Here is a 13,882-nt window from a genome sequence, read left to right on the forward strand (position 1 = left end):
CTTTTCAGAACATGGTGAAGGGAGCTGATCATGAGAGAAGGTGAGAATGAACGTTTTATATACTTTTTTCCTACTATTTTAACCTGCACACATAATGCAATATGTTTCAACAAATAACTTCAAGATTCAACTCAAGACTGAGTATTCTGTGGCAATGAAGTTTCATGCTGAATTAATATTCATGTACTCATGCCTTTATCATAATGTGTTCATGATGAAGAGAGACATTCTGAAACACCCTTCTGTGTGTGGTCTTGTGCTGACCTTTAAGCAAAACAGTCTGGCTAATTGAACAGGTGCTGTTATTCCAAACAGAAATGAAGGACAATTATTTTGTGATTTTTTTCATGTCAGAATTCTTTTAAGAGTGATAGGAGTAATTAAGTCCTTTTTAGCAAACAAAAACACTTCATTCACCAAGAAGTCAAACAATCTGTTTTATGTAAACGAGATGAAGACATATGTAATTAGGACACTAATGATCATTATACAGGTACGGTACCTGTTAAGAATGCCACAGGCTTCATCCACACCAGCCAGTCTGTAAGGCCCTGTTTGTTTGCTAATGAGGTTCAGAGGTATCTGTGGTCTTGAATCCTATTAAACAGTCATCTTCTATCTTGTGATCACAATACAAAGTTGACTTTCACTGCAACTTCCATCGCCTGTTTTGGCCTATCTTTAGAATCCAGCACCACAAACTTTAAAAAACATGTCATAATACTCTTTTACGGATGGGCCAGTTCATGCATCCTAATGAATGCTAACATGAAAACGATATCACATTTCATGAACTTTTTCTTGTACTGTGGTATCTCATAGTATGTGAACAGTCCCCTGATAAAAACAGCCCTGCTCCTTTAGATATACAGATGTTATAAATCATCATTGAAGGTTAGTATTTATGCTTTTAAATCATCAAGGAAAATTTGTGCTAATAAAATCAAACCATCCTGCAGTTTGTTTTAAGAATCATGGTTTATCATGTATTTTTATGACTCATCTCTCTAAAGGTTACTTATCTGTCACACCAGTTAATTTTCTGCCCCTATAATTAGTCTTTATCATGATTGCAGTCTGGTAGATTAATTTGAAACTTGCCTAAAGCAACTAGAAAATAACAACTTTGTCTTATTTATAGGTTGCTATAGCAACAGGAATTACATGGAAGTGCTTGGAACAAGAAAAAGGTGTACACAAAAAAATACACCGGAAAGGCTTGTATCTCAATATGGGTTTTTATTATCATGCCGGAAATTGAACTGAAATGAAAATTGTTTTTATGCTGGATTACGGTATTTACAGCCAACAGAATGCGTTATTGTTATCAGCATATATTACAGATGAAATTACCAAGTCCAAGGAAGTTTTGAGGCATGTTTGATTTAATGATTCCATTGTGATTTCTTCAGTAAAGCAAAAATGCCTCAGAGAAGATCAATCTCCAGCTGTTAAATACTTTTTAAAGCAAACTTAACAAACAGTGTGGTATTAAATAAGTTGTCAGCAACAGAATTGGATTATTGTCTACATTCCCAGGGAGGGACATGGGAGACCCAGCAACCAATTAGCTGTTCAGGATGTCTGTCGTTAAATGGCAGGACCATGAGTTTGAATCCATGATTATCTTCCTTGTTTGGTCAGCACCAGTACTTGTGATTTTCTCCAAAAGCATGAGCATTTGAGACTCTGTTTAGGCGCAAGAATAAAATTTTAAAAGTTAGGAGAAATTTTGTTTTAAATAATGCGTCAGTTAAATATTTAAGACATGAATGCATGTAAGAGGACAGACATGAGAACAATATCTGTGATACATACATTCAGGTGCACACATGGACATGCACACTCACAAAGGCACACACATACACAAGTACATATTTATTAAGTTTTCTCTCATGTGCAATGTTGTATTGAACTATTCACAATCTATGACCAGTCATGATTGAGACTGAACCAAGCATTGCACCAACAATTACTGGTCTATGCTCTGTTATGTGCTGGAATGCGTCTTTGAAGTTGTTATCTTAATGGGGGCAAGCCCATTCATCACAACCTGATATGCAGCCCCTGAGTGAAATATATTGCATATCACACACTCTCTGGTAAAGATTAGTATTATTAGGACTTATCCAATTCTGAGATTGTATCTGTCTGTTTGGGATAATTAAATATACTTTGTATTAAGTGTGTAAAGACTGAGATGTATTTTCATTTTCTGATTGTACAAACTGCTTATTTTCTGTGGTTAGTGTTGGGTTTATTTATATAGTTCATTTATTAAACCCTGTGTCAAACAATGTGGCTGTTTATGCCAGTAATCAATTAATCTATGCTGAGATAAGGTTAATGGGACGTTTAATGATTGCCCGAGTCAAGTAATTGATTGTTCATAGATTACATGGAATTTGTTCCAGTGATTTCAACTCTGAGAAGATCCCAGCATCATTATATCCTCATCATGAATATATTATGGTTAATTTAGGCTTCTGTTTAACTTAAGAACTAACAGTTCCGCACACATGGTCTTGTAACCATCCAATAAACACATAAATTCATCTTACTTTAAAATAATGGGAGACCCTTTTTTCTGGTTCACAATAGGAGTCTTGAAGACGTTTTCAAGGCTATCATTTTCCATATAACGAGTCTGATATGTCTTAAGTTGTTTTCTAACATTTAGTCCTGTATCAGCAGTTAACAAGTTGAGTGTGAGTCCCGGCTTGACTATGGGTGAAGGGTGTTGGGGCACTATGTATGAGTGGCTTGTACACAGGCAGTGAACGCTCAGGGTATAGGGGTAAAGTTCTGTCAGTGTTTGTTAGTCTATAGTAAAGTCGGTATAGTGCCCTACACCACAGAGGGGTCACGCTTACTCACATAATCCCACTGAAAGGAGAACCGTTGAAAGCTTTTGTGAATTGCGGGTGCAATGGAGCCTAGGAGGATTTGTGTACACACAGCAGTGGTCGAGGAATTCCTGACGTTGGCTTGTTTGTGATGGATATTTCTTTATAAATATACACAGAACATTGTGATAGCACTGACAGTTAATATTCCTGTTTCTCACACACCCAGGTGTGAGTTTTCTGGATTTAATTTACTGATATTGCAGTGGATGGTTAAAGCATGGTGCAGTGACTGATAAAGGTAGTGGAATACTGTTTGTTCGAGAGTGGTTGATTTGCCATCGTTGACATTGTCGTGACCAACAACATGTGTGTACAGGTAGGTCTGTCGGAGAAAAGAACATGTTCTGCCTGTGTGATATATTTTACAGAAAGGGAGATTAATTCTGTCAGTTTCCAAGCTGTTCAGTGAATTCATTATGGAATAATTTGATCCTGTTATAACAAATTAATGTTTCACAACACAATCAGCTCAGAGTTGTGTTGGTCTGAATTTATACATTCATATCTAGGCCTGTACCGAAGTCCAACAGGTGAGACTTGTTTTATTTTGTTCCTGAAAAAATGAATTAATTTCAGTTTCTGTGTAGAAGATTTAACCGACATGAAATGTGAAGATTACTTTTTTGTTACCATGTGATTTCTAACACTCCTTCTGTCTGTATACCTGTCAAACATACAGGTGTAATAGAGGTGCACTGCTAGACTTGGGTGAGGTAAGGTGAAATGGGATTTGATGTCTCATTCAAATTTATTACACTTGTGTTGCAATAGACTTAGATATGACAGACATTGCAGAATGTGAATGAGTAAGATAATACTATTTCATGAGAGTGCCCTGATGAAGTATATTCATCTTAACCTGCAAACTTGTATATGGAGTTCCTATGGCTGTTTGTTCATCCTCAACATCAAACAGTTTGTAAACACTATAACTGATCTGGTATTTTATATGACAACACTATGACACATTTACTGAATGTTGATTAACAAGTTACAAAATACTCCAGGGCCCAGTTTTTTTATGCTCTTTTAGTGCTAAAATAGTTAGTGTTAACGTTAATGAATGGATTTTGCATACAAGTATCATGGCACGAATATAGCTTCAAAAATCTAGGCACAGATTTTTAGTTATTCTTTTTCTGTACTTGTGTGTCTTTTTAAATTTTTATACCTTTAAGTAGAAATACAAGACATTTAATTTCCTGTTGCAATAGTTCTAACTAAACCTTGGCTATCTATTAACTGTAGTAATGTAATTGTAATTTATTAAGGCATCTATCATAGAGTGTTAGTGGACATGATGTAACACATTAGAAGCAGAAAATCAGTCAGAATGTACAAGATATGAAATAAATATGAGTGTATGAATGTTTATACATTTTCAAGAATGTGCAAAGATCTTATTGTTTTGTGAAGTAATTATCTAAATATTCCATCGGTATTACTGGAAGTAAAGATGGAGTATACTATTATCAGGTTTTCTTTTTTGTTTGAAAATTATTGGTTTTATTGTGTTATATTATTATTCATGACGAACAGAAATGTTATTAAGCAGATAAGACAATTTATTTAAACCAGGATACATAGCATATATGAATACAGAACAACTCTAATCATTACAATATGGTGCAACAGATTCAATTCTTGTATGGTAATAACAAAATCAAATTTATTTTTTGAAAAGTAAACCCAACACCAATTAATATTCTTGTCAGTATTCATTATGTATTGCATGGTGTACTAATCACTGGAGTTATTAACTATACTATCAAAACTACTTAAAAATATTTGAACTTTAGATATCAGTTCTTGCCTAGTCATACAGTCTGTTGAATAGTGGGCAGGTTGACTTGCTCCGCTGTATTCAATAAGACATTTGGTGAGTGTTTAAATGTGTACACTGTGTAAATATACTACTGCCATCTGACTTACCTGTTCTCTTACAAGCATTTATTTGTCTCATGAGTCACTGGTTAAGATAATTGGTGTTGACGTTGTTATTCAAACATGAATATTATTCATGATTGTAAATGTATTTAAATGTCAAGTAGAGTTTTTACGTTCTGGTCATTGTAAAGAGCACACGAGTGAATAGATGAGTGATCTGTAGTTGTTGTGACAATATTTTCTATGTGTCTGGGTCCTGAGAAAACCCTCTACCTTTGTGAGGTAATCCAACATTTTTTCATTAGTATAAAAAAAGCCTTTATTTGAAATTCAGTGCTTATGTTGCGGAGTTTAATTTGGCAGAAAATTTGATTTTAGACTTGAACAAGCCTGCACAGCAGGAGGTGAAAGTCCAATGTACATTGAAGTAATACATTCATTTTTTCCAATGTCTACGACAGTAGGGAAGTCTGCTTTTATATATGATGTGATTTCCCAGTACACAGCAAATTCTTGGTATCATTCCGTTGGATATTGCTTGAATAGTACAAAAAACTTGCTTACTTGTTCAAAGGCATTTCCTCCTAGTCCATGTAGATGTGATATTTACTTGAGTTCCTTAATGATGAGGTAGGATAATGTGTACAAATATGTCAAAAATTAAATTGGATAAAACGCTCATAAGGAAGTAAAAATTATGTCAAACAATTCAAAGTAGTTACCTAATAAAACAAATTAGTTAGTGAAAGCTGTTTGCATCCAGTGAGAAGCTGTTACTATTTCCTTATGCTAATGACATCAGCACAAGCATGACAAGTTATAATTTTAGTCAAGTGTTCATTAATAAGGCTACTGTTTGTCAACTGTGTTTGGAGTGATCTCGTCTATTGCGGAAGACGTCAGTCAAGGCTAAAGTGTTCAGACTTGTGTATATGACGCCTCCCACGTGTGGGGAGGGGTCAGGGAGGACTGGCTTACACCAAAACAAAGCTCTATTAGCACATTGTCCGGTACTGTCACATGAGTTTAATGAGTCAAGTCATTTGAGTGCAACATGGCTCAGTGAGCCCGTCTCAGTGGGAACGTAACCGCACAATTTGTGGCCCAGCAGAGGTGCTCAGTGGTGATCATTGTACGATAGTCACACTTGTGTTGTAGCTGCCAATTACACAGCAAATATGAAGATCAAGCGAAGGTATTGTCATCTTTCTGTAATGTTAATTTCAATGTAAACATTTGATGTTGTTACATATTATTTAGTTTTTCAGTATACACATAAGATTTTAGTACCTGTAGGTCTTGTTTGCATTGTGAAATGTATAGTATTTTATTTTACAGTTCTTTTGACATTAGTGTTGAAGGCAATGTAAGCAAATAAATTGTCGTAAACAAAAAAGAAATTGTACATGAAATTAACTGAAAATAATTGTTTATAGAACCTTAGTATTTCAAGGAACAGATTATGACAGAGACAGATTATGGGCTGCTTTACTTGGGCTGGGGATGAATATTGGCTGCCATAACTTTTATGAAGGGGATTGATATACCTTGCCAGAGACGGGAAGGGGATGCATGTTGAAGTTAGAGTTGAAAAGAAGAGGTGTATATGCTGCTTGACCAGAGACTGGGAAGAGTTCAGCCTGCTATAACTGGGAAAGGGATGAGTATAGCAGCTAGAGATAGGAAGGGATGAGTATAGGCAGCTAGAGATAGGAAGGGATGGGTATAGGCAGCTAGAGATAGGAAGGGATGGGTATAGGCAGCTAGAGATAGGAAGGGATGCGTATAGGCAGCTAGAGGTAGGAAGGGATGCGTATGGACAGCTAGAGATAGGAAGGGATGCGTATAGGCAGCTAGAGATAGGAAGGGGTGGGTATAGGCAGCTAGAGGTAGGAAGGGGTGGGTATAGGCAGCTAGAGATAGGAAGGGGTGAGTATAGGCAGCTAGAGGTAGGAAGGGGTGGGTATAGGCAGCTAGAGGTAGGAAGGGGTGGGTATAGGCAGCTAGAGATAGGAAGGGGTGAGTATAGGCTGCTAGAGATAGGAAGGGATGCATATAGACAGTTAGGGATAGGAAGGGGTGAGTTTAGGCAGTTACGGATATCAAGGGGTGAGTATAGACAGCTAGAGATAGGAAGGGATGCATATAGGCAGCTAGAGATAGGAAGGGGTGGGTATAGACAGCTAGAGATAGGAAGGGGTGAGTATAGGCTGCTAGAGATAGGAAGGGATGCATATAGGCAGTTAGGGATAGGAAGGGGTGAGTTTAGGCAGTTACGGATATCAAGGGGTGAGTATAGACAGCTAGAGATAGGAAGGGATGCATATAGGCAGCTAGAGATAGGAAGGGATGTGTATAGACAGCTAGAGATAGGAAGGGGTGAGTATAGACAGCTAGAGATAGGAAGGGATGCGTATAGGCAGCTAGAGGTAGGAAGGGATGAGTATAGGCAGCTAGAGAAAGGAAGGGATGTGTATAGACAGCTAGAGATAGGAAGGGGTGAGTATAGGCTGCTAGAGATAGGAAGGGATGCATATAGGCAGTTAGGGATAGGAAGGGGTGAGTTTAGGCAGTTATGGATATCAAGGGGTGAGTATAGACAGCTAGAGATAGGAAAGGATGCATATAAGCAGTTAGGAATAGGAAGGGGTGAGTATAGACAGCTAGAGATAAGAAGGGATGCGTATAGACAGCTAGAGATAGGAAGGGATGCGTATAGACAGCTAGAGATAGGAAGGGATGCGTATAGACAGCTAGAGATAGGAAGGGGTGAGTAGAGGCAGCTAGAGATAGGAAGGGGTGGGTATAGGCAGCTAGAGGTAGGAAAGGGTGAGTATAGGCAGTTAGGAATAGGAATGGGTGAGTATAGGCAGCTAGAGATAGGAAGGGATGCATATAGGCAGTTAGGGATAGGAAGGGGTGAGTATAGGCAGCTGGAGTAGACCAGGGGACAGGTATCAGCTGACAGACGCTAGCTAGGGATGGGGATAGGTTGCTATAACGTTGAAGGGAATGAGATCAGGCTGCTTGAGCTAAGGAAGGGTATGAGTATAAGCGGCTCTGCTTGTGAAAGAGATGAGAGCCTTATATGAGCATATTGCCCGAGGGTCTGTATGAGTGACCAGGGTCAGGGAAATGGTTATCAGTTTGTCCACATGGGCCACTGAACCAGAAGGATTGGTGTGACATTTAAACCTCTGATCCACCTTAGAGCTTTGAAGGAAAAGTATTACCGTGTTTTATGGATAACCAAAAGTAAATTCAAGTGGTATGTTGATCAATCGTGTAGTTATAAAATGGGCTGGTATATGAGATCTATACAAGGTGTTCCTTTCTTCAACTCCAGGTATTGATACATATTGATACTTGAGTCACATGTTAATACTTAATTGTATACTAAATTATGTTTCGATATATTTCACAATAAATGAGTCTTGATACATATTTTGATAAATGTGTCTTACATTTTCTGTGAAATTCTGTGTGGTCCATGTTCCTTCCAAAAGGTTTTTGTTGAACATACATGAATTTAGTGTTGTTTTGTTGATAGAATATCAGCCAAGAAGCAACAGTTTTTAGGTTGGATTATTGCTGACTGCAGTAACAATATTACGTTTCTTAAATCAATACACAATTCAAGCCCAAATCCATTGCTACCTAGAGACATAGAGAAATGTGAATTTGTGATACTTGACATTGTCAAATAGTGACATTTAAACAATGTATGCCCTTTCAATCCTAGACAGTATTTTTATTGATGTTTGATAGGTATTTTACGGCTATAGAAGAAAAACCAGGCCCATGTAAGCTTACAAGTTGGTCACAGTTTATTTCTACAACGTAAACCAAGCTTATGATAACTGCAGTGTTTGAGGGAAGGTATATGGCACCAGGAGGTGCCAGATATCTGTTTGAACTGTAAAGTAAAAGCAAATGTGTCTATTTGTGGAATTTAGAGTGGAGATACTCTTGCAATAGGGTAGAGTATTAACATACTTGCTGGCCATATACAGGATAGGAATGTACAACTTTACTGTGTTTATGGTTAAAGGCTATGTCCAACCAGATGCAGTTCCACCAGAAGGTCTCTTCATTCATTCTGATCATTGTAACCAGTTCCCTGTAAATCACTATTGTAAAATAGTTTATGCTTCTTAACATACTGTTAGTGATATTAGCAATGCCCTGTGTTTGGAGTTAGGCTTGCCTCTATTTTGAAGACTATTTTGTAACTGAAAACCATCATATGCCTCTATGGCTTGGTAAAGATGGTTAAACTTTATACTTGATGGGATTTTTCCAGCAGCTCCTACGATGGACCGTCAAATGTTCAGGTGTACATCCTATCTTCCTGAAACCATCATCATCATCATCATCTGTCATGACAGAAGGATGTATTGCACCTTGGAAAGAGTCAGAAATAAATGCAACTGAAGCGTCTTGATCTGCACACTTAAAATGCACTTTCTTATTATTTGATTGGAAAATAACTGGGTTCCATGAAGCAATTTTAAGGATAAAGTGAGTGATGTAGGAAAAAATTGACTGGACAGCAAGGGAAATCATAAGTCCTTATCTGATGGAGTATTGCTTCCTGTTTGTTTGCATTATTTCTTATCAACTCTATAAATTATAGTGGTTGATAGATTTACTGACTATCTGTTGTCATTTTGTTTGTTTCATCCCTGAATACACTCATGATTCCATCACGAAGGAGGTTAAAAAATTCTATAACATCCTTCAGTCAGATAGAATTACAAATCTATTTTCCAAAAGTGCCTGTACATTTAGTAGTAATATACTAAGGTATATCTGTTATGGTTCATCAACAGAGGATGGACCACACATGGATAATGCTATGCTTCAGTAATTCATACATTCTCAGCAGCAAGTTGAGGCATCTCCCCTCCAGGTGGAGCTAGTGATGTTAGAGTGTGTTTTCGCCATTAAAGAACAACCCCCTCTAAGTTGACGCGTATATTTACAATACACCATTAACAGCCTTGGAACCCCACACGAGCTGTTATGCTTGTGCCCTCTTTCACAGGCTTAAAACATGTGTACCCTCCCTTTTTCTAGCTTTGTAGATTGAATCTTCACACAGAAACACTGACTCACAGATCAAAAACACATGTGCTAAGTATAAAGTCGTCACTTTTCTAATCTCTTTTCCAACTTATATTTTACCTTTTTTACATTTCCTTCATTGTGCTCGCTAGGGATTCTGTTTTACATGTTTGGTTTCCTTAACCCCACATAAAACTGCAAGTGTGCTGTAAGAATAAAAACATTGTTTGATGGGTTCTCCGAATAATGTTGATTCTACTGTCAGTTACGATAATTAGCAAAACATCTTTTCACATGTTTTAAGGAAAAGGAAGCCTAATGCCATGAGTCATGTGATAATAAACATTTGTCATTTTTTAAAAAAACAATTGCCATGCATGTTTAGTTGAATATGCATTATTTTGAGAAGGTTATCCTTAACACTGTTTATTGTGACATAGAAAGTCATGTGAAGTATATGTGTATAGTTACATTATGCTTAACAGTGAGACAAACTTCAGAGGATCTTTAAATTAGAAGATTTGCTTTGTATTTTATCAAATTAGTAATGTTATCCAGCAACAATACATTTTGTTGTAACACTGGTTTCATGCTTATCAAAATCAGTTGTGCTAATTACTAGTAAATACAGGACATTCTCTTTTCTCTCAATGACTTCAAGTGCATGCATTATTTTCCTGACAACTTGATCTTTAAGGCATATATATTCCTCAGAGTTCTTGAGTCCATGCATTTAAATCAGCCTCATAATCACTAGCATAAATAAGCTGGCAGGATTCCCTAACCTTTCCTAATAGTCCATGTTAAATTCTGTCAAAATGTGACTCCAGTTAAATGATGTTCACCTGACAGAGCTGGGATCAAAGTGGAGGTGGCCACCAGTGGAGGGAGGGGGAGGAGGAGCATAGACGCTCAGCCCCTCCCCTTCCCTGCTTATTTGCCTTGTAGTGTTTGATGTGTCAGTTAGTATGGACACCCACTAATGAGCAGATGGGATCATCTGATCTGCCATCAAAGGCTCGCAGCAAACAGGCCATGATGGCTCGGGGTGCAGGTCTTTTACCAAGACAACTGATAATTAGCGGTGTTCCGGAGGTAGAACTGCTCTAGGAACTGTTGCTCAAGGGGCTGCATGGAGATGGTATACAGGAACGTCCTTCAGATTCTTTGTAGTACAGGTCACCACATACTAATGGCTACAACTTGAGCAGCAACATTTCAGCACTCTGATTGTGACACCATAATATTTACAAAATATAATGGAAATTAAATGTGAAATGTTTTAAATTTGAAGAGATATTATTTTTGTAATTGTAAGAAAGACTTCATGTTATTTAGGCAACATTTGTACTGACATATTTTTAGCATTGCAAGTATAATTTTTAAAAAATCAGTTCCCTGAAATGAAATTATTTGAGACAAATGAAACTAATGAAATTATTTTTTTAAAAAAAGAACACAAAAATACAATAAAATTGAATCATAACTCATAAGACATGATGTTCTAAGAAAAGATTTGCTGTGATTTCTTCAAAAATAGTTAGGCTTATTCATCCAGTATGGTGTGAATATCTGAAGTTCCACCCCCAGTGAAATGGTTATTCCTAATGATAAACTGTCTGAAATCCTTCATCTCAGCTGAGCATTAATGCAAATAATAACACACTAGTTAAACATATGTCAGTGGAGGTCCATGTACTCCTGTAAGCTGACTTGATTGGTAGGGGAGATTTGCACCAAGAGGCCTCCTGCATTGTTCAAGAGTGCACTCTGGGCAACATACACAGATAGCAGACTCTACTAGTGCCTACAGATGTACATCAGGGTGACAGGATGGTAATGGATCTCTGCTCAACAAGCTCTATGGTGCATGAATATTTATAGACTAATGTTTAGTCTCTGAATATACAGCGTTTTCATAGTAACAAATAAACCTATTTAAGTGAAAAGGATCCCCAGTCATGCAGATGGGAAATTCAAAGCAGTGAGATTAACCTGAGGGAATCTAGACTTGCTTCATTTGGGGCTTGGCAGTAGGCAAATAATGTTGTTAAGGGGCAGTGACACAGATTAGAATAATTACAGCAGTTCTGTTTGTTTCTGTGTTGTGTATATGTATAAGGTATTTGAGTGAGTGAGTGAGTTTTGGTGTTACACAACATGCAGCAATATTCTGCCTATATCACAGCGGTCTGAAAATAATCAGGTCTGGACCAGGCAATCCTGTGATCAATAGAATCAATGTGGGCAACTGGGTATCAATGACATGCATGAACTAAGTCAGTGAGCCTTACTACAGAAGACCCAACCAAAGAACATATCATGTAAATGTTAGGCTGTACTTACATATACAGTGGTACAGTATCTGTGAGTGAGTGAATATAGTTTTAGATTGCTTTTAACAATATTCCATCAATATTACAGCAAGGGACACCAGAAATAGACTTCATGTAATGTACCCTTCTGGGGGATGAAACTCAATTCTTTGGCATGATAAGTGAACACTTTAACCACTAGGACAGCCGACCTGTATCTGAAAGAAAGTGCAAGAATAGGTTGAAGATTTTATTGTCAGTATATCAATTTGAGTAAATAATTTCAAAATATTAAATAATAGTCAATATTTTAAATATCCATAATAACATGATACTGACACTTTTGTAAAGAATAGTTTTGAATTAAAATGTAAAACAACTCTTGAGGGTTTGAAAAGATGTTTCAGAACTTTGTATTCTCTTATTCTTTTTTTTGCAAATTCTTGGTTGGCCTTTCTGTATGAGAAGAAAACAGTTGATCAGACTTATCCAAGTTCAGAGTGCACACACGTTTAGACAAAGAAAAGATCATGTATTAGACTTGTCGATATTTGGTTTGTTGTCAGTTGTTTAAATATTTCTGTGATCAAAGCTGTAGACATTAGAGCATATTGCACTTGTTGACCTTAATAAGCACACTGCCTTGCACTCAGTGACCCAGAATCAGTTACACAATACATCCTCATGCTTTAACAATTTGGAGTGTTTCTACTGCACATGACAGAAGTATTTGTGTCCACACTTTCACATGCCATTAAATTCAAAGGTGAAATTTCAGATGATGTTAGGTTCATTTTGTACAGAAATCCCAGATTTGTTACAGGTGAAAGTGTCCCTTGAATTTATGCAATTTATGTTTAGGCAACAGTGATGTAGATAAGTATTCAAACCCCATGTGGAAGGTTTGGGTTCAACTAAAGCACATAGGTACAATATGTGATGCCCATTTCTGGCAGCTCCTGACATGATACTGAGAGAAACCAGATTCACTCACTCATCATAATGTACAGTGAAGTCTTTACTTCTGCTCTAAGTGTTTTTACCCCAACAACGATGCTGTCAGTGAAAATATTAATGTCAGTTTTGAATTCCTTGCAGTACACTACCATGACAAAAGTGAAAATAGAAACAGAATGATAGAAAAATTGGAAATAGAAATCTTGTCACCTTTAGCTGTTAGTCCATGCTTCATATACCTGCTTTGTACTCTCTCTGTACTTATATCAGACTGTTTTGGGCAGACATGAAAACCGATGTCATACTGTAATCCTTCACTCATGAGTAGTACTTACTGTTGTATGGAATATTGCACTACTGGATCATTCTTGAAGGGGCAATATCAAAACAATTTTTGTACAATTTAATGAAAAATTGAGAGGTGACAATAATGAGTTTGGAACTTACATTTGATCAAAACTATTTTGATTACAGAATATGTGGGATTTATTCATATTCTTTTATATATTCTAATATTTCAATATCGTGCAGTCATTACAGCACATTCCTGTGGGATTGTTTGACAGGCCCCCCTGATAGTTGAATGTAAGGTCAGTCTTTCTTAGATTCCATAGGCTTTGTAGAGTTTCTAAGGGTTTATTATTCATGTAATCCTCTTATTGTCTACATTGTAAGTGTGTTGGGTTCATTTCAGTGTTACACAGGTATTAGACCCCTCACAGACAACAAACATTCATGTACATACAT

General features: G+C 36.9%; 1 protein-coding gene across 4 annotated transcripts in view; it reads left to right on the forward strand.

The window, feature by feature from the left end:
* Positions 1-13,882, forward strand: part of LOC137283269 (ankyrin repeat and fibronectin type-III domain-containing protein 1-like) — a 190,320-nt gene that overhangs the window by 153,845 nt on the left and 22,593 nt on the right. For 3 of the 4 annotated variants that reach the window (XM_067814702.1, XM_067814703.1, XM_067814704.1), the window contains one exon: positions 9-40. In XM_067814702.1, the coding sequence (XP_067670803.1) occupies positions 9-40 (32 nt within the window). Of the gene's footprint in view, positions 1-8; positions 41-5,813; positions 5,992-13,882 lie in introns of those variants that run through there. The other variant, XM_067814705.1, reaches the window with a different exon arrangement.

This window comes from Haliotis asinina, chromosome 5 (genome assembly GCF_037392515.1).
Source record: "Haliotis asinina isolate JCU_RB_2024 chromosome 5, JCU_Hal_asi_v2, whole genome shotgun sequence".
NCBI lineage: Eukaryota > Metazoa > Mollusca > Gastropoda > Lepetellida > Haliotidae > Haliotis > Haliotis asinina.